A 25,914-nucleotide genomic window follows, 5' to 3' on the forward strand; every position below is an offset into this window, starting at 1 on the left:
CGGAGGTAGGACGGCTGCCGTTGGCTTCGGTTTCTGGTGTCGGGATTCGTTGCTTTGTACTCTGTTGGTCGGAACGGTGTGGATATGTGGTGTGGGGCACTGATCTCGTAATTGTAGAAGTGTGGTACCGCACTGGATCGTTGTTTCAATGGCGCATAGGAAGTCCATGCCGACGATAGCTTGATCCAACATGTTTGGTAGGACAAGTAGGGAACTTTGAACTTCTCTTTGATTCAGCCTGATGTGCGCCAGTACAATCTGGGTGATCTCTCTCACCGAGCCGTCGGCCAGGCGTATACGGACGCATACATATTGCAGGTTGGCGTTGTTGTCTAGTTGTCGGGCGAGGTTTGCACTGATAAAGCTTCGGGATGCCCCTGTGTCGACGGTGGCTTCTTTTGCCTGTCCTCCTATGGTTACCATTGCCCTATCCGGTTCTCGTTCATGTGTAGCGGATTTTTTATTCGAGGGTCGGGGGAGGCGTCGTTCCCGGCTGATCCCATGTCACTCGAGGACGCGAGTCATTTCCCGACTTGTTCCGGCGACAGCAATCGATGGTCCGCGTGACGCGCTTGCCACATTCCAGTCACATGTCCTGCTTCACCACACCGGCGACAGGCTGCGCGTGGGTTGGCGATGGGGGTCGTGATCATTCGATTTGCTACATCGGGATTTGCCGTACTTGCTGGGTTTGATGGCTGTCTCCTTGGTGGGTCTTCCGAGTCCCAATTGGGCTTCCGAAATGGCTGGTGCAGAACCAACGACTGGCACGGTCTGTGAGGATGGTAGCTGGTTTGTGTCCACCCCAAACGAGAGCGCGAGTTATGATCTTTAGTGAATCGGTTAAGATTTCTTGGGAGATTTGTTGTATGAGGTGGTTTGCGGAATAAAGTACGCCCGGAGTGGTTGAGTTTCAAATGTATTCTGATTCTATATTTCGTTTTTTAGGTTTTCAACTTAATTACAATTTGCTGGCCTTGCTCTTTTGGCCGGCAGAGAATCTGCTTACTCTCCATTCCTCAATCGGAACGGATGTTTGGTTGCTGAGGTCTGATATTTGTTTGTGTAAGTTGAGCCGGTGCAACTTTGTTGCAGAGTCGACGTTGTTGACGTTAGGGCCTGCTATACTAGCCGAAGTGGTTTCGGCGGGGCGAGGGTGAGGGTAGGTGCTGAGGTGGTAACTCCTCCCCCCTCAGTCTGAGCTACCGACCATAACGGAGGAATGGTTGGTGCGAAGGTGTGCGATGGTGTGGACGTGGGGTTCGAAGTAGTTGTTGCGTAAATGGTCGTCCTTTTTGAAAAAAAAACGGTGCATATCGCACCCACCAGTAGTACTCCGAGAGCTGCATACGTTGTTGTAGCCTGTATCACCATTTCGGTTCGCATTCTTCCGATTTCCAAGTTAGTTTTGATGTCCTCCATCTTGAGTTCGTGGACCCCCAATTCTTGAGTTGTTCGGTTTTTCTTCAAAGACATTATCTGTGGAATCTCAAGTTTCATGTGTCCCACTTCTAGCTGCTCTACTGACTCGTATTGGATGTTGTTAACTACTGTTCCGCAATCGTTGAAAATGATGATTGCTGACCCGCTGAATATTTCTTCTGGTCCACAATCCGTTTGTATCTTCACTTTCTCGCCATTGAAAATTGCGATATATCCTTTTTCCGGTTCGAAAATTTCTCTGCGGAATCCTATATCTTTTGTCTCACACTCCGTTGCCTCTCCATTCATCAGACTTCTCAGACAACCTTCGTTGATTCTCTTTGCAATCTTATCGTTTCTACATGTATAAAGTTTCCTTATTTGTTGGCATTTGTTCTTATAATAATACATTTTGTTGTTGTTATGAGCTACAAAATTAGGTGCTATTACAAATTCTGTCTTATTTATGGGTAATGATAGTATTCTTTTCAGTAAATACATTTCTTTCTTAAAAATTGGTAGGCTTATTGAAAATATTATGTCGGTACCATTCATTATGGCCTTTAGCTCTAAAAATTCGTACTTCTTGTATAGTCCTGAGCGTTTGCTCCAAATGGCCAACGCTCTTTACATATTCCTCTAGTCGGACTATGTGTATGAAGGTTTTATATGTTTGTATTACCCTGGCTGGTCCTAATGTGATTTGCGCGATAGGCTCATCCTCTTTAAACTCTCTGATTTCAAACGTTCCTTTCGTCTCCATCACTGCAACCCATCTGAAATTATTATTGATCATTAGTCTTGGTCACCTTTCTAATTTTCTCCTTGTGAATTTTCTGTGGTTTTGTTGTGTTTATTGTTAAATTATTGTCGGTTGCTACCTTATGTGTGGTGAACTTTGGTGTTAGCTTGTCCCGCCTATTTTCTTTTCTAAAAATCGTGTCGTTGGTGTTTACTTTTATTGGGTCCTGCCTATCTTCGTTCGCTGCTTTTATTCTTTTAACCTTTTGTTCTTGTACCCTTTCCTTTACTCTTGGGTATATTTCTGCCTGGAATGCATTAATTTTTTATAGATAATCGTGCTCGTTACTGAATGCCACGTTACCCATAAAATTGTGCGTTCTTCCAGTGAACAGCTCGTGCGGCGTAAACTTTGTTGCCGAATGAATCGAGTTGTTGTATGTAATAAATGCTTCCTTCACTATATCTTCGTGTTTTACCTCTAACTTCTTCTCCTTTTTCTCCTCTATTATTATCCTGTAAATTTCTGTTATTATTGAATGCAATCTTTCGACTGTTGCATTGCTCGAGGACTGTTGAAAGGATGTTGTGTGCAATTCTATCTCATATTGCTTACAAAAATCCTTAAACAGATTAGAAGAAAATTCCACTCCTTGATCGCAAACTATTTTACTGGGAATCCCGAAAAGCGCCATAAAGTCCCTCAATGATGTGACTACGTTTATGCTGTCCCTAGCTGGAATTGTGTATCCCCACGCATACCTGGAGAATTTATCGATGACCGTTAAGACGTACTTTTTGTTTACAAAGTAGAAATCTATATGCACTATTTGCATTGGTTTGGCCGGGGTTTCTGTTATACTATATTTTATTTTCTGGGGTTTCCTATCGTATTTCATTTTCTGACATCTGCCGCAGTTGTTAATCGTCTGTGTTATTATTGGCTTCATATGTGGGAAGTATAAGATTCTTTTGAGGTGGATTAATGTTTCCTCTATTCCCCTATGATTATTTCTTTCATGGTGTTCTTTGACTGCCTTTTCCTGCTGGTCTCTTTCTACTATTTCTGGTAGTATAAATGTGCATCTTATGGCTTTATAAATTCTGCTGTAGGCAAAATACTTACAATAAGCATTCTGTATAACTATAACACTAGTCAACACGATTTTTCCTCAAGGAACAAAACGAACTTTTTCTTAAAGATTTGGGGCTTAGAAATGGTTTGATGATATTTTTTTTTTTTCTATGGCAGAACTTTTTTTGAAGAATTTTTGAAAACTGGTATTTTTTTTAAGCTTTTTTCAGAGGTAGCGCTTGTTTTTTCACGTAGCTCTAGTATATTACGTCTGGTTGTGAAGAACTTTGCTATTTTGAAAAGGTAATTAAAACAGCTAGAAGTTAAGCCCAAATACTTGTGATTTCAGCTTACCGTCTGGGAAATAAAAAGCATTGAAATGCAAAAATGATGATTTTTGTGCGGTATTTGTTACGAAATTTTGACTTTAAAAACTCAGGAAAAGTCGAAAAAAAATTATATCTTGTGTCCAAACGAACAAGGGTTGTACATTTGGTACCTGATCGCGTTCCTTTGTTCCCAATGGGCAGTTGGGCTCGCAACCTTCCAAAAGGTATTTTTTGTTCATTTTTTTCATATTTTAGGTTTGGTTAACGAATTTTAGCTCCAAAGTCTCTCCATAGATTTTAATGAGCGATACCTTAAACGACGCCAAATTAACGCACCTATACACAAAAAAATAGAGGACACAAGATATAATTTTTTTTCGACTTTTCCTGAGTTTTTAAAGTCAAAATTTCGTAACAAATACCGCACAAAAATCATCATTTTTGCATTTCAATGCTTTTTACTTCCCAGACGGTAAGCTGAAATCACAAAGTATTTGGGCTTAACTTCTAGCTGTTTTAATTACCTTTTCAAAAAAGCAAAGTTCTTTACAACCAGACGTAATATACTAGAGCTATGTGAAAAAAACAAGCGCTACCTCTGAAAAAAGCTTAAAAAAATACCAGTTTTCAAAAATTCTTCAAAAAAAAGTTCTGCCATAGAAAAAAAAACATAATTCTTTAAAAAATTTTAAATCCCCATATCTATCAGAAAAAGTCGGTTTGGATCCTTGAGGAAAAAAAAAGTTCGATTTTGTCGAGTAGTGTAATCAGCTCGTCTGGTATAAAAATTGCCACCGTTCTATTGGGCTTCAGAATCTCTTTAAGCCTGCGTCCTATTGTCTCCTCTTCGAAGTTATCCTCGGTCCATGTTATCCTAATCTTGTTCCTTAAGGGGACTTCCTTCATTATTCTAGCTGGGGTTCCCTTTTTTACTACTATTTGAATATTATAATCGTTTAGTGGTTTCTCCGATATAGGAAATCCGAGGTGTAAGTCTTCTTCTGCGGAATGTATGGTTTCCCCGTTAGTCGCTACTTCCGACATGTTTTCCAGCATGTTAATCTCTGGCTGTATCCTACTCAAGGCGTCTGCCACTACGTTGAGGGATCCTTTCTTGTATAGGATTTCATAATCGTATTCTAGCAATTGCAGTTTCCACCTAACCAACTTTGAATCTGGTTCTTTTATACTCATTAGCCACGTCAGCGGTCTGTGGTCCGTGACTATTTTAAATCTCTGTCCGAATAGATAGTGTCTGAAGTGCTTTATTGCCCAAATAATAGCAAGCATCTCCTTTTCTATCGTTGCGTAGTTTATTTCCGCGTCTGACAATGTTCTACTAGCATACGCCAACGGTCTGTCCGCTCCCAAGTGTCCTTGGGACAGGACAGCTCCTACGGCATAATTGCTTGCATCTGTTGTAAGAATAAATGGTTTCGAGAAGTCGGGAAACTGCAAAATGGGGTCGTTACACAACAGTGTTTTACATGTTTCGAATGTTTCTGTGAATTCTGAGTCAATTTGTACTGGTTTTTTCCCTTTTAGCTGCCTCGTTAGTGGTTTTGTTATGGCCGCGAAATCCTTTACGAACTGTCTGTAATATCCTAAAAGTCCCAAGAATGATTTTATTTGTTTCCTAGTCCTTGGGATTGGAAACCTTTTTATTGTTTCTATCTTCTTGGGATTCGGTTTAACTCCCTCTAAGGTTACTACATGACCTAAGTATTCTTCCGCGGAGAATGCCGTCTTCGGTATATCCTTTTCCTCTACCTCGATCTGATGATACCCGCTCGCCAAGTCTAGCGTCGAAAAGTATTTGGCTCTTCCTAAACCATTATTGGCATGGGGTACCTGTCCTTAATCAGTTTTTCATTGAGTTTCCTATAATCGACTACCATTCTCCATTTTCTCTGCCCTGACGCGTCCTTCTTTTTGGCCACCAGCCACACTGGGGCACTCCATGGGGAGTGACTGTGTCTAATGATCTTTTGTTCCAGCAAGTTTTCTATTTGTCTTTTCACCTCCTGTCTCTCCGTGAATGCGTATCTATATGGCCTTGAGTACACCGGGATATCGTCCGTGGTCCTCACCTGATGTTTGACGACGTTTGTGAACGACAAGTCCTCTCCCTCCATATAAAATGCCGATGGGTATTTTTTACATAGTCTTTTTAATTCAGTGATTTCTTCCTCATTCAAATGATCTGTTCTTATCTTATGAAACGGAATTCCTTTATTCCCTATATCTGTTCTGCTTTCTATGTTATTTATTTCTATATGCTCTTGAGCTTTGAGTTCTGAAACCACTAGTGGTTCCTCTAGAAACAATTCCTGGTCCTCTTCCGAATAGTTGGTTATCTCTACCAGACTCTGTCCTGCTGTTGCCTTATACAGGCCTTCTGATATTTCCATATTAGGTTTTATTTTCGTTTTGTTAATTAAGAACTCCCCATCCTGTAACTGTACCGGCACCTGTATAACCCTTTTTGTGCCCGCTTCTATCGTATATACCTCCGTTGCTCTGCATTGCGTCTGCCATATCTGTGTTTCTGTTGTCGCTGTACGCAGTTGTCGTTTGTCTACATCGATTACTGATCCTATTTGTTGTAGTATGTCTATTCCTACCAGTCCATCGAAAAACTGATGAAACTTAAAGAGGAGCAGTCTCATCTCTCCTACTCCTCCCAGTTCTCTGAACATGGCTAAGACTGTCTCCTTCTGAACTTCGTGGGATCGTACGATTGTTTTTATTTTTATTGTTTCTTTTAATCTACTAATGTGTTCTGCGGGTATTAATTCCGGTCTTATGAAAGAAAATGTGGATCCTGTGTCTATAAGCATTTTAATATTTTTGTCTGCTGCTAGCCTAACCACTATATAGGGTAGGGTCGACTGATTCTTCTTTCCTCCTAAGTACCCTGTGCTTTGTTCGAGGCTGTCTGGAGAAAATTTCCGTCCTCTTCCTGAATATTGTGTAGCTGACCAACTGCAGCTGCTTGTCCGCTAACTCTAGTTGAAGTACTAGGCGTCTGCTGTGCTGCATACGACTGTCTGGAATTATTGGAGTTATATGACTGCCCTGTGTTATTTGTCATTCTAGACATCCTCGACTGTCCACTTCTCCCTGCGTCTTGTGGTACCTGGATCGCTAATTGCTCTTGGCGATTGTTCTGGCCCCAACGCCTTCCATTGTTCTGTTGGTCATAGCCCCATCTAGGGTTCCTATTCTGCTGGTTCCGATATGGACCCCTAGTGTACCCCGCTTGTTCGTTCTGCATAAAGGGAGCTCCCCTGAAGGGGTTTCCTCCCATTGGGTAGACGAACCCAAAACCTGGCCATCCGCTCCCATCAGTCATTGGGAACGGCATACCGAACGATGATTGTCCGTTCCCTCCCCATTGGTACTGTGGCCAATTTGGCGTTTCCCGGTGCACCCCTGGCGTCTGAGTTTCTTTCCTGTCGTGCTCTTGCACCAAAGGTTGTTTAGTTTCCTTAGTCTGGTTCCCTGTTATCGGGTGCTTTTTTACCTCCTGTTCCGGCTCGTCTAGAATATAGATATTCTTCTCTCTACAGGCCACTTCGTATGCCTTTGAAATGTCATCTACATGGATATTCCTAATTGTTAGCCCTATCGGCCCTTTTATTGCCGAGAGGAAGGCGTTTAGTGCTATGTCTTCGTACCACTTGGTTCTTTCCTTCCTTAGCACCGAGTTCGGTTCTTTCACCTTACCCAAGCTGACGAGGGCCTTTCTTAACTCCAACACTTATTGATATAGTGGCTCTAAGTCCAAATTTTTCTCCTTTATGTTTGTAAGTTCCATGATTAAATCCTGCTCTGATCTTTTATCTCTAAAATGAGACACCAATGCCTTCTTAATGTTGTCCCAATTCAAATCTACCTCATTCAACTCCAATGCCCTATCTGCCGCTCCTATTACCTTGCTTCTTATGGCCCTAAGGGCTATAACTCCTACCGATGACCTTTCCTCTTTTTTTATAAGGCCTAATATCTGTTCTACCGCTGATATAAACCCATCTAACTTCTCCACACTTCCTTCATACTTTGGTATAATCTCCACTAACTCTATGACTCGAACCGCTTCGAGTAATTTTGTGTTGCTGGGTTGGGTCATTTCTAATTGTCCCTGGTTCTCGTCACTAACTGCTGAAGCCTCCGTGTCTACCGGAATAACCCTTTGGCTACTGCTCTCCTTTGACATATAGTCTATTTCGATTATTTTCTTTTCTTATTTTACGTATTTTATAGTGTTTGTGTGTATAGTGATTTGTGTAAGGTGTGTATCGTATCTTAATTAGAATGTGTGCTTGTGTAATTCTATAGTGTGTGTTACTTAAGTGTTTATACTAGATCGAGTTTGTCCTTGTGTGTCCTTGTGTTCGTGAAATGGAGTCCGCAATTGATTAAAATGAGTATCTTTCCGATCGTACTTTTCTAATAATATGGTGTGCCGTGAAATGGTTTATTCTTCATTTATAGTTATTCGATCGCCTTATGTGCGTCTTTTTATTTACTTTGTGGCTTTACCTTACACGCTGAAGCTAGTCACAATACTGTGCGTTACAGTATCTGTAACCAATTGCGGACAGTCGTGTCTCCCTGGTAGCGTTTCCCTGTTCCATCTCCCTGTCACCCCTATGCTAGGCATCCGCACTGTGCGTTACAGTACTTTGCCCTACGCATGTGAGTGGCTGGAACTTGTAGTCGACTCTTCACTTTTTCTCTTTATCGCCCCTATGCTAGGCGTCCGAACTGTGCGTTACAGTACTTTGCCCTACGCATGTGAGTGACTTGGATTGCGTATCTTTTAATTTGTATCGCCTCCTTCGCGGAGTCTTGGCCATCACCATTTTCGGTGTTTTATTCATTGTCTTTTGTGCCCTTTATCTTTTCGTGCCGGCCCTGTCTCTATGTTGTGTGTGTGTGAGTGTCTTCGACCGTTCGATGCTCGACTCGACCCGACAGAGTGTTTAGCGTTACCTCCGTCGAACCAAACCGTCGCTGCTGTAGTCCCCTCCAACGACCCGATCATTGGCACAATTACTCGTACTCTCGACTCTATGATCGTATCGGCCCCTCGGCTTGTCGTCGAACCGACAGCAACTGCCCGACTCACCGTCGAACCGCATCCGCTCGAACCGCACTCGGTCGAACCGCTGCCGATCGAACCGCAACGATCGACCCACCGCCGCTCGAACCTCGCACGATCGAACCGCTCCCTCTCGAGCCGCCGACCACCGACATTTTTCCACGACACTTTTGCACTCTTTTCTCCTCACTCCTCTCTGATTTGCAATAATTATGCTCGTTTTGGTCCGAATAACTCGAATCTCCACTGCCCTGGCCAACGTGCCATACTATCTCTCTTTTAATGATTGCCCATTTCACTGCTTACCATTGTATTCCCGTACTTTTCGTTCTCACAATTTGAGGGTTTATTACATTTTATTTCTTTATTTATTTATTTTTTTTTTTCTCCTCCATTTCACGTCACACTACTCACACGTACATATTTTCTGATATCTTTCCTTACAGGATTGTTAGTGTCGCTATTTTCCAATACATCTCTTGCGTGGTTCTCTCTCGCTGTCTCGGTCCTCTAGGGTCCTACTTCCTCCAGATTTCCGTCCTTTAACGAGAGTGTCCGACTTTCTTTGGATTTCTTGGGAGATTTGTTGTATGAGGTGGTTTGCGGAATAAAGTACGCCCGGAGTGGTTGAGTTTCAAATGTATTCTGATTCTACATTTCGTTTTTTAGGTTTTCAACTTAATTACAATTTGCTGGCCTTGCTCTTTTGGCCGGCAGAGAATCTGCTTACTCTCCATTCCTCAATCGGAAAGGATGTTTGGTTGCTGAGGTCTGATATTTGTTTGTGTAAGTTGAGCCGGTGCAACTTTGTTGCAGAGTCGACGTTGTTGACGTTAGGGCCTGCTATACTAGCCGAAGTGGTTTCGGCGGGGCGAGGGTGAGGGTAGGTGCTGAGGTGGTAACTCGCTTGATTCCCCATTTTCGGATTCGTTCCGCCATGAGTGCAGCGTGGTTGTAGTGCTGCCCTTCCATGGGTCGGTCGATCGATGGCACGATCCTCGGTATGGGCGCTGGGTGAGTCTCTGTAGCTAGACGCCTTGGAAACGGGGCTCTGGTTGTCCCTAGTCGTGATATTCCATGGTGATTTTCTATTGATTTTGGCTCTGAGTCACTGTTTAACGGCTCTTTTAGGATCGGCACTGCGTATATATTCGCGCCCGCATTACGTGAGTGAATTATTGTTTAGCTTACCTTGTCTTATCAACTTTTGTTTTGATGGCAGTGGGTCTTTAATCCACGAAGACCCTGATTTCTGTTTTCTTGAAATGTTCCAAAAAAAATCCTTTTAAGTCCATGCTCGTGCGCCACTTGTGAGGACCTATCTCAGGCTGCGATATGCATCAGTCTGTCCAGGGTCCTGAATTAACAGATATTTTATAATTCACGAGGACTTTATTGGGAAAACAGGGACTTTACCAGCAACTGAAATAGAATGGGTAGCGAAATCACAACACTTTTTGGTTCCTTGAATTTTTAATGGCTTTCTTTATTCTTGCGTGTTATCATGCTACTTGGTTGCGTATTTTTTATTTGCCTGACTCCTATGGTTCATGGACTCCCGATCGGCTGCCTCGTCTCCACGCCATACAGTGCCTATTAGAGATCGGCCGGGCATCGATTTTCCCACCAATGTCTTACAGTGTAACGAACCTTGGATCCCATGGTTCGTCACAATCAGTCGGTGCAACCAACGATACACCAAGTAGAATATATCAACACCAACAAATCCGAAGACGCAGCGCGGATCGAAAGACAGAAAGACAGAAAGACATTGACCGAAGAAAGAAAGGAAACAGAGAACTCAACACACGCGCGGCCAATAGACGGAAAGGCGCGGGCCAAGATTATATAACCGGCCCCCACCACAGCAAAACCAAGTAACCAAAACTCTCAAACGACGAGGTCAACACCCAACGAAATCAGCCTCAGCATATGCGCGGCGAGCAGTCAGGAAAACTCAGCGCGCGTGCCATCGAAATTTAAGGAAATGCAATCACCCCATCGGAGTTCTCCCTGTTCAGTTCGGTTTGCAGTTCAGTTCGTTTGAAAGTTAGCTAGCAGTTCAATTGAATTCACACGCTTCAAACACATTAAATAAATATACAAATTAAAACTTCATCATAAACCAAACGTGTTGTGATTCCAAATAACCAACTCTATTTCAATTGCTGGCCGAGTTCCTGGTTTTCCAAATAAAGTCCTGCGAATTATAAATAACTTGTAATATAGGACCCTGGACAGACTGAAGCATACCTCAGCCTGAGATAGCACCTTACAAGTGGCGCCCGAGCAGGGACTTTAAAGGATTTTTGAAAGAAAATTTCAAGAAAACCGAAATCAGGAACTTCGTGGATTAAAGACCCACTGCCAGCAAAAGGAAAATGGAATAGACAAGCTGAACTCAACAATAATTCACTAACGTAATCGGGGGGCGAAAAAAGTCGCGAAAGTATACGCAGTGCCGATCCTAAAGTGCCGTTTAACAGTGACTCAGTGCCAAAATCAACAGAAAACCAGAGGAGGCATACCCTGCGGGACACTTTTCCAATCCAGGGGTCAGCTCTGGCTGGATCCACAAACTCCGTCGGGACGATCTAGAAGTCCTCGCCGAAGATTTCGGACTCGGCTGCGAAGGAACGGTCGATGAACGCCGAAAGAAATTTGCCGCACTAGTCGCCGGGCCACTCGCGCAAGAAGCCTGGGTTCGCTTAGGAGAATTCGAGAGGCAGTATGCCAAACCCGCCGCACGCTCTCGCTCCACGTCACCACTGCCCACTACTCCTGGACGATCCGACACTCGCCAAATTGATCCTAAGATCCTACGAGTCCCCGCAGCCACCGAATACCGCACTCCTGCAGCCCTGTTTCCAAGGCCCCTAGGTACAGAGACCCACCCAGCGCCCGTACCGAGGGTCTTGCCAGTGATCGACCGACCAATGGAAGGGCACCACTACAACCATGCTGCAAATTTCCGCCAGGAATTCTTAACGTTCTTCTTGCCACCACGGTATTTTGAACAATTGGAAGACCAGATCCGAGCCCGCAAGCAAGTGGCGGGGGAACTGTTCAAAGATTTCCTCATCGAGATACGTCTACTCATGCACCACGCTGGGTACGACGCAACCAAGGAGCTAACCAGGATCTACGACAACGCCCTCCCAGCATACCAGATGTACGTGCGCCGCCACGAACAAGACTTGTCACAGCTAGCACTGCTGGCCACGGAGTCTGAGAGTATTCAAGAGCGGACCATCCCGAGCACTCTCGCACCACCACGACACACGCCCAGATACGCACGGCTCGGTCAGAGAGATCACACAGATTCTACTGGCGCGGATCAGGCTGGATCAAAGAGAAATTCAACAGCCCAGATCACCGCGAAGAACACGACACCCAGCCCCAGCAAAGGCAAAGCGCCGGCTCACAAAGGAGAACACGAATCCGAAGCCAACACCAAGCAACAACAAACAAGCAACCGGTCACTACGGAGCAGCCGCGTTCTAGACCAACCACAAGGAACACATACACCAAAGAAACAACGAGAATCTCACTCACGAGACAAGTACTAACGCACTGGAACCCGGCCTTCGACACAGGAAGCGCAGGTGCAAGACCAGCAACAGAGCACGTGAGTACCATCTCCTGAAAGGAGAAAGTGAACACAGAGACACCCTCAGAGACGAGAGTCAGCCTTGAACCAAGACAACAACATTGACACCGACAACGGAAGCAACAGATCAACAGCCCAGCAATAAGGGAAACAGCCACGCTGACCCCACACTGGTCGGGGCCCATAATTGAACTGATATCCACAGAGCCTCTCAGGCCCGAGGGCCCGGAACCAGGACGATGACCCCACGATACACCGACCGCAGCCCTGTCGTACCCACGGCCGACGCCACACAGATCTTCGCCAATCCATTGGTGTACCTTCCGCGTACCGACATGATTCTTAGCGCCATGCACCGAGCCATGCCTAGAGCCATGTCCGAGATCTTCGTCGCCCAAACAAGTCGTTGTTGCGATACTAGAGGCGTCATCGCGACTCACCTGTTTACGTACCAGTCTGGCTGTAGTACAACACGAGTATTACAACCGGCATACCGAAATATCGTAACCATAGTCGATGCCACACCCATTGTCACCATTGTCGTATTTCTGGATGAGGAGCTACCGAAGTTCGCTACTCTCCATGGCACCTCAGTCATCGTCGAGACTACCCTCGTCATGAGGGATAATCGACCCATCAGGCAACGATACTATCCTAAAAACCCGGCCATGATGCAAATCATCGACGAACAAGTAGACCAATTGATAACGGAAGGTCTCATCGAGCCCTCCCGAGGCTCTCACAGCGCCCCCATCGTTCTCGTTCGTAAAAAGAATGGGAAATGGCGCATGTGCGTGGAATTCCGACAGCTCAACGAACATACCATCCCGGACGCGTACCCACTACCCAGAATCAACTACATCTTGGAACGTCTACAAAACGCACGATTAATCACCACTCTCGATCTGAAGAATGCATACTGGCAGAAACCAATGGCCAACGGAAGTCGAGAAGCAACAGCTTCCACAGTACCAGGCAGAGGCCTCCAGCAATGGAAAGTGATGCTTTTTGGACTACACTCAGCGCCAGCACCATTCCAGCGGGCCCTCGACACCATAATTGGGGCCGATATGGAACCCTACGCATTCTCTTACCTATATGATATTAATGATTATAATGAGCACCTACAAAACCTAAAATTATTTTTTTTTTTCGACTACGAAGAGCTAATCTACACATAAATTCGGAAAAATGCACGAAGACGGCGTCCATACCGACCCCGACAAAATTGCTGCCGTCAAAGAACTCTGGCCTCCTACAAACCTGAAAGAACTCCGTCAATGCATCGCAGAGTGGTCGATTCTGTCAATCTGGCAGGCAATAATTAATAACTCAAAAAATAAATGAGTAACATTTTTAAAAATATTTTTGTATTTTGTAATATAAATCCGCGGAGTATTTAAATACATTTTTATTATTTATTTTTTAACTTAAAAACTTTTTAAAATAAACTTAAAAAAAAAATTATTTTGTATTTCAAAATATTATAAAATGTTTTTGTAAACACTTTATATTATTACAAAAAAGGTATAGGTCAAAATTAAAATTTTTGCTCTGTTTTTTGAAGTATTTTTAATTTCTGCTGCACACTTCACTCAGAGGCAAAATTACTTAATTTTTATTTTATTCGCTAACAATCATTTTCGCTGAGTTTGTTTTTATCAATTATCAATTAATTGAGTGGATGGATGGATCAACATGGATCCAACTCGCCTTAGCTTTTTTTCTTACTCAGCTTCCTTACGAAACATCGCAAAAAGCGTGCTTTTTGATACTGCCATTTTCCCTATAAAATCAAATAAATTAACGTGTGGCACGTAGTTGCAATTTGTTTCAACACAGAAGATTCAAAAAAGACTGGTTTCATAAAGGAAAAAAGATTGAAGGCGGAAGGGGGCGGATGTCAAAAGATCTATTCCATGCAAGTGTTGGGTATGTTATTAATAGCACACTACAGGAAATGTTAAGTTCTACAACGATTTACCACTAATACATGTAAGCACAGGACCAACACATATATTTTTTATTAAATTCTTACCAACTTTTATCAAAATGGATGGCAATTTTAATACAAAACGCAAAATATTAAAATTTATTTTGCTTTACCAAAAGCCATAAAAAGGCGGTAAAATGTACTTAGGTATGGACAGAAAAGTTTTCTGCGATTCAACCGCGTGCAGGTACTGGACTATCGATAGGAAAAATATATAAATATTGCAATAAATATCAGTGGGATGTTTACTTTCCAAAAAGTAAAAAAAATTAATAAGATTCGATCTTTTAATTTTTCATTTATTGCCTGCCAGATTGGCAGAATCGACCACTGTGCATCGGGATGGCGTCCTGGTATCGGATTTGTACCAAACATCGCAACATTCGTTCAACCGATGTCCTGCCTGCTCAAAAAGAGAAAATGAAAAAGAGATATGGACCGAAGCACAACTGGCTGCTTTTGACCTACTGAAGGAACTTCTCACGACCGCCCGGACCGACCGGTTCGATGTAATCACCGACCATATAGCCCTAAAATGGCTAAATACGATTGAGAGTCCGTACGGTAGAGTGGCGAGATGGGCCCTCGAGCAGTACCAATATGACGTGCATTAACGAGCGGTCAACCAGAACGTGGTTGCAGATGAACTTTTCAGGCAGCCATTAGGAACACTCGCACGGATCGAAGAGGAGAAGACAGTCTGCCCCAGCCTCCAGCGCAGGATATAACAAGTCCAGGACGAGCCTCAGAAATGTCCCAACTACACTTACGCCAACGGGAAATTATATCGACATCTGGGCCATGGCGCCGATGACGACGCCTACGTATCATGGAAACTCTGCGTACCAAAAGATCACCGAGCCAGAGTCCTCCACAAATACCACGACCAACCCACAGCTGGCCACCTAGGAGTCAGGAAAACCATCACCCGAATATACCAACGGTACTATTGGCCAGGTAATTACCGGGACGTGAGAAAATATGTCCGTGGCTGCGTAAGCTGCCAGAAGTTCAAAGCTCAACAACGCAAGCCGGTGAGTCAGATGCTCACTCGCAAAGCCGAAGAGCCATTCGCCTCACTATGCGCTGACTTCGTTGGACCACTACCTCGAAGAAGGGAAACACGATGCTGGTTCCCATGGTTCGTCACAAGCAGTCGATGCAACCAACGCTACTCCCAAGTGAAGAGATCAACACCCAGCAAAAACGAAGACTCAGCATTACCAAAATACAGGAGACCGGCACAAGGGGTCTTACACAATAAGTACCTAAAATTAGATTAAATAAATAATTATTCCTCAGCATATATTCCAGTTCCAACGAAATTCCTTTCCCACGTTACCGGTGTACCTAAAATTAGATTAAATAAATAATTATGACTCAGCATATATTCCAGTTCCAACAAAATTCCTTTCCCACGTTACCGGTGCACACTGATCATCTTACCTGGGACATTGGACACTTATTGGGAGGCGATTGCGTTAGGTAACCCTCTGCTACCGGGCAATCCACTCGGCACTATATGTTTATGTAAGAACATCCCGACATTTCGAAATAGAAATAAGATATCTGTAAGACTTTGGTGGGAAAATCGATGGCCGGCCGATCAATTAAAGGCACTGCCTTCCGTCGAGACGAGGCAGTCGATCAGTCCATCAGCCATAGCAGTCAGGCAAATAACAAACATGCAAGGCAGTCGATCGGGAGTCCCTCAGCAGAACTACAATACACGTCGCGGTCAGTCGGTCAACATAACTGAGTAGAATAATAACCCAAAAGAATAAAGAAATCCATTAAAAGCCAAGGGACCAAAAAGTGTTGTGATTTCCCTAACCATTTTATTTCAGTTGCTGGCAAAGTCCCTGTTTTCCCAATAAAGTCCTCGTGAATTATAAATTATCTTGTAATTCAGGACCCTGGACAGATTGATGCATATCCCAGCCTGAGATAGGTCCTCACAGAACAGACGGACATACGGACATGGCCACATACTTTCCCAGTCGGACTTTATACCTTCCAACCCAGTCGGACTTTATACCTTCCAAGAAGCACTTCTAGAGCGGTTCTTTTTCAAGCAAGTACCAGTGATTTATACATGACGTTTTGGTTTCCAAATTGCACAGGGCGAAACACGCCAGCACCGGTACATTTGGAAGTTAGTAAGAACCGTTCCTTTAGAACGCATTGGAAACTGGTGGTTGTTGTAATTTAAACTTCGTGAAACGCTTGGGTTTCGCTTCCAGTTGTACTTTCCGAAAGTAGCATTACAGAACACATATTTGGCATGCATCGAGAACCGTAACATAGGAACCTATTAAGAACCGTTCTGGAACTGTTCCAATGCAATCATTCCTTATCACATTCCTGACATGTATCAAGAACCGTTGCTTCATGCATGCATGCATGAAAGAGCGTTCTAAAAGAACGCGGGATTAACCCATAAATACAAAAACTATAAATTTGTTTGAATTTGATTTATTTATTTAAATATTTTCTTCACTAAAATATAATACACAAAATAAGAAAAAGAAAAAAAACGAAAAAATATTTAAGAAAAAAATAAAATGAAAAAAAAATATAAGAAAATTAATTTTAATACTAATAAAAAAAAATTTTTAAATAATTGCCGTCGTCGTCTATGATGAAATCCTTGTCGTGGTTGTAGTTGTTGTTTTTCTCGGGGATGTTGTTGCCGTCGATCCTGTCGGTGTCTGCATTTTTTTTTGCAAGTCAGGAGACCGAGTAAATGCGATTATTTTCTTTGGAGAATGCCGTCCTTATCAAAAAGAAATTTGTTATTGTTTTATTAACTTTGGGAAAAGTTTTGTTTTGTAGGAGGGTGGATGTTGGTGGTTCCCACAGCCCGGATTCCCAATAAATAAAAAGTCGGGGGCGTCAAATATAATTGGCGTGTATTTGCTGGTACAAGCTGAGGGTTGATGACGGTTGTGTAAAGGCGCGTAGGTGTCGAGAGACTGTTCTCTCCAGCTCGGTCTACGGCTAGAGCCCGTGATGGAGCGCCGAATGGATCGCGTCCATGCCGCGCGAGAGCGAAGGGCATGGGAGAGCGCGCGAGCTAACAGAGCGCTGCTAATGCTGTTAACCGCGCTGCTGTCCTAAACAAGTTTATTAATTTCAAATACGATTTTTAATGTTTATGTCCACCCTAAACAGTTCAATAAAAATCCGAACAAGGTCCACCCTAAATAAATATCACTGCATGAACATCGTTAACATTAAAACATCACTTAACTTGTATCAACATATATTAATTATTTGTTATTTATTGTTTATTTTAATATTCTTAAGGTGCACGTCGAACTGCCACAACAATCTGCCAATACTTACGTGGTAAAATAAACGGTTCCAGGCACTTAAAATTCACTTTTTCACAATTGTTGGCAGAGAGCACAGATAAACGCTCAATTGTCACCGGCTTCAAAACGCAAGTGATGAAATAAAAGAAGACGAGAAAAAACCGCGTGCGTTCTTGCATGTTCCCTTTTGTTTTTTTTTTTGTCCTACCGCCTTACCGAGGGTACGAATTTGTCTTCGAAAACATTCTTTATGCATTCTAATAGAAGCGAGAAAGTCACGCATCGAAAACGTCTACCTGCGAACGTTTTCGATGCGTGAACTTTCGCTTTGAAGTCAGCCACTTAGTACGCTGCGCCACGGGCTTAGGAGATATAAAGTCGTCAATATGTCACCTTGATTCCTTTGTTGCGACAGAACATACGAAAAAACGCACTCACACAACCAAGCGCTCAAACACGGACAAGACAACGCACACATAGAAAAATCAAAAATCCACATCGAAAATCCACGCTTAAAATTTCGTGTGCTTTTCAGCAGTATGGTCGTTACGCATCTTGTTGTGTTATAGAGTCTTTGGTATAACTATAGAATACCCCATAGCCAAAAAGAAGAAATAAATACTCAAATAAAGAAGCTTATACAAGATGATATAATAGAGCCCTCAGTATCCGCATATAATTGCTATTGGTACCAAAAAATCACTACCGGGCAATCCTCAAAAAAGATGTAGAATGTTAGTTGATTATAGGGGCATAAACAAAAAACTTATAGCCGATAAGTTTCCACTAGCCAGAATAGATGATATTTTGGATCAATTGGGATGATCAAAGTATTTCTCTTGCTTCGATTTAACATCAGGTTTCCATCAAATTGTTCTAGATCAACAATCAAGAAATGTCACATCTTTTAGAGCAGACAACGGTACATATAGGTTGAAAAGATTGCCCTACGGCCTCAAAATTGCGCCAAACCCATTCCAAAGAATGGACATGGACGACTTGGTCATATTAGAATGTTCCGAAGAACACATGTTAAAAAACCTAAGAGATGTATTAACTATCTGCATAAAGTAAAATCTAAAGTTGCACCCAGATAAATGTTTATTTTTCAATCACGAAGTAACTTACTTGGGGCATAAGTGCACTGTGAGGTCCTATCTCAGGCTCAGGTATGCATCAGTCAGTCCAGGGTCCGCTACAAGAAAATTTTTAGATTGCAGGTGACTTCAGGTGTCGGGCTGGCTTGAAATGCAGTAGGCAAGGGAGAAATGATGACGCGAGAGTTTGGTTTTGGTTGTTCTTGGTTTATTCAGTACTTTTCATTCACTTAGTTAATTACGTTGTTACTCTGGCTCTTGGCTGTATGGTACGCTGGTGGACTGCGTTGTGTGGTGTTTTGCGCTTGTGACTGCCTAGTGCAGTGTCTTGTGTTCTTGGCCTCTTTTGTTTTCGGTCTGATGTACTGCCTAGTGAAGTGTCTTGGGTGTGTGACTGAGGGACTGCCTAGTGCAGTGTCTTGTGTTCGGGCTGATGGACTGCCTAATGTAGTGTCTTGTGTTCGGTCTGATGGACTGCCTGTGTCTTGTGTTCGGTCTGATGGACTGCCTGCTCTTTCGGCCGATCTTGGCCCTTTTATGCAGCTGGCGATCGCACCTGAGACCCGGAAATAATTGCTTATTGCTAACTTATGATTATTGGTGACAATAAGGGCGGGTGGGTGGGCCGTTTGTAGTGGGTCCCGTGGTGTGGGCTGTGGTTGGGGCTCCCGGGTGGGGGGTATGTGTACTATGTGTGGCCGTCTTGGTGGGGGTGGTGCTCCGGCCGTTGGGTCGGCTGGCCCGGCCCCCCTGTCCCGGTACCGTCCAAACAAATTCTCTATGTCCTGTCCCCCGGGGGACGGCGAGCGTGGTGGTGGCCCGCCTTTTTTTATTTTTATTTAAGTCTAGTGTAAGATGTAGTAAGCGGGAGCGCAATAAAGCCCTGTCTCTCGCTCTTCGCGAATTCGTCCCGCTTCGGCGCCCTAGATAAGTTAGGCTTAATAAGATGTTATTATGTGGAAGAAAAAAAGTCGAAAAATATCATCCAAGTCAGGCGCATGTCCCTTCTTTCGTGTCCCCTTTTCGTCATCGTTAAATATACAGATTTGCAGCCACCAAAACTCGGGCTTGTTTGTAATATTTAAATTTAGAAAAACTCTTCTAAATTTTCATTGCGCCCCGGGTGGACTCGCAAATAAAAGTATATGAAGGCAGCAAGTGACAGTGACACGAGTGGTTAAATATATATATAAAATATATATTTAATATAGTATAAGTGTATATTATATACACCTGACCGCGTCGCGTGTTTGTGTATGCACAACAAAAAAACCCCTTAACAACTGCAAGCTAATACATATAAAAAAGTACCTAGCGATCTCTACCGCCGAAAGATATCCATTTCGCAAGCAGGAATGAAGGAATGAAGAAGAAGGAATTCCCTTTCACCAGAAGAGGAAAGTGGAAAATCAGGAATTTCATCTTATAGTAGCTATAGTAGCTGCAGCGGTGTTGCAGCGGTGAATTTCTTTTCGCTTTCGATTGTGACCGTTGCTGTTCGTTGTTGTTAGTGGATTTGGAGTGGAGCTCCAAGTGGAGCTCGAGTGCAGACTCGACGTATTGAAAGCAACCATAGCCAAGGCAGGCCAAGTTCAAGAATCAATCGAAGAAATAGATAGTAACGATGAGTTTGGAGCTGAGTTGGAAGAACTCTTGATTGTTACAAAGGCAAATATAATGTCGCTTATTGAAGCCTTGAAGAGAGCCAGCGATACAATGCCTTCAGTGTCAGCTTATGTTGCCCCAATTCGTGCTCGACTTCTGAAGTTAGCTCTGCCAAAGTTCAGTGGAAAATATTCGGAATTCAAAAGCTTCATTAGTTTATTTGAGACTCTTGTTTACAATGACGAAAGCATTCCAATTATCGAAAATTTTAACCACTTGCTTTCATGCCTCTCTGGTGAAGCGTTGGGAACGGCAAGGGCGTTCCAAGTAACCGAGAGTAATTATGAGAAAGCCATGGCTTTAGGTATTAGGGTTACCATCACCCCCAGAGACATCTTATCCACCTCCCAATCAGAATAACCCTTCCACTTCGCATCCACTCCATGAGACAGCTTTGGATAGAGTAATTCTGGCGACGTCAATCGTAAGCGTCCGAACCGAAAATGGAGAGTAACAAACTAACTTCATAACTGAGGACCTGGCACAGCGCTTACAGATCCGTAGGGAGGAGTCGTGCATCAACTTGCTTGGAATTGGCGAATCTAATTCACAATTCAAAAAGATACACACGGTGGTGAAGTCGCGAATCAATGGTAGTGAGTTCTCGGTCGATTTCTGGATTCTGAAGTCAATCTCGGGATATTACCCTGATCACGCACTTAATGTGAGTGACAAGACCCATTTTTCTACAAGCCACAAAGAATAGATATGTTGATAGGTGCTCGAACTCTTATCGGTTGGTCAAATTAGACAAGGTCCTGACTATCCAACTCAGCAGAAAACTCTCCTTGGTTAGATTGTTTCTGGGAGATACAGTCCAAAGGTGACTGTCACCCAGGAAGAGAAGAAGGAAGAACTGTCTGAGCTATCGAAAAGAGTCAGTGGTGTCTATCAACAGCACACTACCAAAGTTTTGGTCACTTCTAAAAAGCCTTTATCTGCTGAACACAAGTTATGTGAGGAGCATTATAGAAAGACTTCTCAAGTTTTGCCTTCAGGTCGGTTTGAATTAAAACTGCCGTTCAGATCAGATCCTAGTATCTTAGGCAACTCCTTCGAGGTTGCCAAACGGCGGTTTTTGTCGCTGGAAAAGAGATTTTCTCGTGACCCTGAGTTGCACCAGATGACTTGGAATTCATGGAAGAGTACCTCTCCTTAGGTAACATGTCTCCCACAGACAATTCAATCCCTAAACCTCCACATTATTTCATACCACATCAGTGTGTGTTGAGCCCACAGAGCACTTCGACTAAGTTCCGAGTCGTTTTCGATGCATCGTGCAAATCGTCGTCTCAGGTGACCCTGAACGATACGTTGATGGTCGGTCGTACAATATAAAATGTTATTACGTTACTCCGCTTCAGACTACACAGGTACCCCCTTGACAACCGATATCAAGAAGATGTATCGCCAAGTCTTGGTAGATGAAGCGGATTGGCAAATTCAGCTCATAGTGTAGAGAAGAGACCCCTCTGCGTCCTTGAGTATATACCAGTTCAACACTGTAACATATGGGACTGGACCTGCCCAATTTTTGGCTATTCGGTGTTTGAGGTTGAGTGAGTCTGCAAAGCTCTCATTCCCAAAGGCTGCTGAAGTTATCTGGTCCGACTTTTATGTCGATGATATGTTGACTGGTGCTGGTTGCGTAGAGGAGCTAAAGACAATTAAGTCTGACGTTTCTCAGGTTCTTCAAATCGCAGGGTTTGAGCTAACCAAGTGGTTCTCGAACTCACCTGAGGTCAGCGCATCCGAGAGCACAGTTAAGCCGATAACGATCTCGGACTCAGAGTCAACCTCGTGGATACCTCACGAGGACGTCTTTGAATTCCAAATTGGCAGTTCAGTCATGGGTCTCCGAGCGACAAAACGGAATATACTATCGGTGACATCAAAGCTGTTTGACCCCCTCGGTTTGTTAAGCCCCTTAATAATAAAGGGCAAGATCCTTCTGTAGGAGCTGTGGATTATTAAACTAGATTGGGATAAGTCAATTCCAATGAATCTGGAAACAGCATGGAACTTATTAAAAGTATCCTTGGGTCAGCTGGAGAAGATTGCCATACCTCGATTTTCACATACTGATCCCATGTCACCGATTCAAGTACATGTCTTTGCCGACGCCTCCATGAGAGCATATGGAGCATGCGTCTATATTCTTAGTGCCAATAGAACGAATGGTATATTGGTCGGATTCTGAAGTGACCCTTCATTGGATCCGATCCCACCCTTCGCCGTTATCAACATTCATTGCAAACCGAGTAGCTGAGATTCAGGAGCGGTCAGGTGACGATACGTGACGGCATGTGCCAAATAAACAGAACCCAGCAGACATAGTTTCGAGAGGTTGTGACGTTCAGGAAATATTGCAATCGAACTGGCTTAGTGGACCAGGGTTTTTGAAGGAAGAAGAAGAGAGCTGGCCCAGAAACCCCCACTTCGAGCTTTACGAAGAAGAGCTGATGTTGGAAATCGGGAAGACAGCGTTCGGACTGACCGTGGCCGGTTAATCAAATGTTTTAGTGGATTTAATCGAGGGATACTCGTCACACCTAAAGCGGCTAAGAATGTTAATTTTCATGTTCCGCTTCATCTGAAAATACAAAGACAAAAATCTAAAATTTGAAGTCACTCCGTCACCAGTAGAGTATTGTCTAGCTGATCCAGAAAAACGAGTATCAGGAAGCTATCGAAAGGGTCCGTAAAGGCACCAGGTTAGGCCCCAGTCTTCAGCGATTGAATCCCTTTATCAATGAAGAAATGGGGACTTGGTGCTCTTTTTCGTTGTTGCGAGTTGGGGTTGACTAGTTGACGCTCCTATGTCATATCATGCCAAGTTTCCGCTGCTGTTGGCAAAACGCTCGCAGTTTGTGCAGACCTATGTTCGCTATCTGAATCAAACGAATTTTCATGCCGGCCCGCGAGCACTTGTGAGCATCCTTAGGCAGCGTGTTTGGATAGTAAACGCTCAGGAGGTCTGCAGGGCATTGGTCAGGTCGTGCATTCGCTGCTTTAAATGCAAGCCTCGACTCCAGACCCAAATGATGGGAAATCTACCCGCAGACCGGCTCCGTGCTCTCCGCCCATTCGCAGTATGTGGCGTTGATTTTTGTGGCCCAGTCTATACGACACTAAAAATTCGTGGAAGTCCTACATAGCGTTATTTGTCTGTTTTGCGTCAAAGGCGGTTCATCTAGAAATTGTCTCCTATCTAACGACTAACTCCTTCTTATTGGCTTTTCAAAGGTTCGTTGGTCGTCGAGGATGTCCGCTCCGCGTGAACTGCGACAACGCGACAAATTACTTCGGAGCAAGTCGCCACTTCGACGAGCTGAGGAGGACGATCGAGGCAGAAGCGGACGCAATACGCGAGTTTGCATCAAGAAGCGGGTGCGAGTTTGCCTTCCTGCCACCTCGAGCACCGTACATGGGCGGACTGTGGGAGGCAGGGGTGAAGTCGGAAAAACTCCTTCTGCTAAGGTCGGCCGGAAGCGCTCTCCTCACCGCAGAGGAACTGGAGACCGTGATGGTGGGGATCGAGGCAGTACTAAACTCGCGCCCGCTCGGATCACTAAGCCCAGACCCAAGCGACGGAGACGCTCTGACTCCCTGGCACCTGCTGATAGGCGGGCCGCTCATCGCACCCCCAGCACCCCGGACCACGGACCAGGAGGGTCTGAGCTGCTTAAATCGATGGCGGCTTGTCTCGTCAGCCAGGCAAATATTCTGGCAGCGATGGTCCCGGGAGTATGTGCTGAGCTTTCAAATTCTGCCTATGGGTTGAAGCCTCACAGGCCTGCAACGGTTCCAGTGTCGCGTCACGCCGCTAATTTTTCTATTTTGTTAATTTTTGAAGTCTGATGTAAGATAGTTTAGGGCGAAGCGGGAGCGCAATAAAGCTCTCTCTCGCTCTTGGCGAATTCGCCCCGCTTCGGCGCCCTAGATAAGTTAGGCTTAATACGATTTTATAACGTGGAAGAAAAGAAGTCGAAAAATATCATCCAAATCGAGCGCATGTCCCCTCTTTTGTATTCCCTTTTCGTCATCGTTAAATATACAGATTTGCAGTCACTAAAACTCGGTTTTGTTTGTAATTTTTAAATTTAGAAAAACTCTTCTAAAATTTCACGGGTCACGGGTTCACGGGTGGAGGTGAGGGAAGCAACTGAAAATTAATTTCTTCATTCTGGCTATAATTATGATCCGATCTAATTCAGATTCGGCATTCTGGTAGATATGGGCGATACTGCGTTTCAGGTTTATCGTATCTTTAAAATTGTGCCTGCCACAGATTTTCGTCCTTTGTTGTGGCGGAAGAGGGCGGGGCGAAATTTTGAAATACACTTGTAGCAGTGTGATTTCACATGAGTGTGGAAACAAAATTTGGTTGCTCTAGCTTTTATAGTCTCTGAGATCTAGGCGCTCATCAAGACGGACAGATGGACATGGCTATATCGACTCGGCTATTGATGCTGATCAAGAATATATATACTTTATGGAGTCGGAAACGTTTCCTTCTCTGCGTTGCCCACATCCACTTTTACCCCTTAACTCTTTTTGAGTACGGGTATAAAAAGGGAAAAGAATTTGTAGCCAAATGCCATTAGTACACTAGTCGAAACGACATTTCCGGTGTGGCCCAAAATTACTTTTTCTTATAGATTTCGGGATTAAAAATTTTAATTTTATTTTATGGTTTAGTTTTTTAAAGATTTTTATTTTAGTTTGGTATTTTTTCATGTTTTTTTTCAGGGGTAGTGCTTCTTCACATTTTTCACATAAATTAAGTATCTTATATTTGGTTCATAGAACTTTGCAGTTCTGCAGCTATAGATCCGACCCAGACACTTTGTAGCTGCATCTTAACATCTGGAAGATATTAAGCTTTCAAATTCAAATTTTCTAATTTTTTTGCGGTATTTTCTTCCCCGAAATTTTGACTTTTAATACTCAGGAAAAGTCGAAAATTGAATATTTCTTAGCATGAGTTTTGGTTTTAGATGGACGCATTAATTAAGCGTCGTTTAAGGTATCGTTTGAAAGAATCGATGGATAAACGGCCAAGTTGCAGCCGTTTAACCCAAACGACTCGAAACATTTAATCTGAAAAATACCTTACAATATGTTGTTGTTCCAATTGCCAAAATGGGATTGTCGGAAACTAAAAGGACCTGTAATTTTGGTTTTACCGAGTCCTAGGTATGGACAGTTACTTTTACTCCAATGCTGTCGAGAAAACCAGATATTCACGGCTCTCAATGTTTCTTTTGTTCATTCACAATAACTGGAATCGGGAGATCCATGAAATGGGGTTACCCGAAACAACCTGGTCCAGGCTTTACGCTTCCTGCTCGTCCTTTAGATGAAATACCGCCACTAAAAAGCAAAGCATGGGCATGGGCAGCATCGCCCATGCTGTTAATATGAAGGAAACATATCAAAAAATATAAAGAACACCAGTGGAAGGTCGCGTGTGGCTTAAAAGTCGTAGCCATGTTAACGGGATTGCATGGGGGTTACACAAAATACCGCTGCTTCCTAGGCAATGGGATAGTAGA

General features: G+C 43.6%; 2 protein-coding genes across 4 annotated transcripts; one reads left to right on the forward strand and one right to left on the reverse strand.

Annotated features, from left to right (window-relative positions):
* Positions 1–953: 953 nt before the first annotated feature.
* LOC121405328 lies at positions 954–18,790 on the reverse strand. Of its 3 annotated transcripts, none has more exons than XM_041595987.1 (2): positions 18,723–18,790; positions 954–2,198 (listed from the first exon to the last, which is right to left on the reverse strand). In XM_041595987.1, exon 2 carries the CDS (start codon positions 1,975–1,977, stop codon positions 1,123–1,125), a length of 855 nt encoding a protein of 284 aa, XP_041451921.1. In that variant the 5' UTR covers positions 1,978–2,198; positions 18,723–18,790; the 3' UTR covers positions 954–1,122. The 3 variants fall into 3 exon arrangements, with proteins under 3 accessions (XP_041451921.1, XP_041451920.1, XP_041451922.1); XM_041595986.1 differs by lacking the exon at positions 18,723–18,790 and adding an exon at positions 9,119–9,986; XM_041595988.1 differs by lacking the exon at positions 18,723–18,790 and adding an exon at positions 5,658–7,059.
* Positions 17,555–24,213, forward strand: LOC121405329. The gene is made up of 2 exons (XM_041595989.1): positions 17,555–17,628; positions 23,603–24,213. The coding sequence occupies exon 2, from the start codon at positions 23,784–23,786 to the stop codon at positions 24,138–24,140; it is 357 nt and encodes a 118-aa protein (XP_041451923.1). The 5' UTR covers positions 17,555–17,628; positions 23,603–23,783; the 3' UTR covers positions 24,141–24,213.
* The last annotated feature ends 1,701 nt before the right edge of the window (positions 24,214–25,914 follow it).

Source organism: Drosophila obscura, unplaced genomic scaffold (assembly GCF_018151105.1).
Source record: "Drosophila obscura isolate BZ-5 IFL unplaced genomic scaffold, ASM1815110v1 contig_9, whole genome shotgun sequence".
In the NCBI taxonomy this organism is placed as follows: domain Eukaryota; kingdom Metazoa; phylum Arthropoda; class Insecta; order Diptera; family Drosophilidae; genus Drosophila; species Drosophila obscura.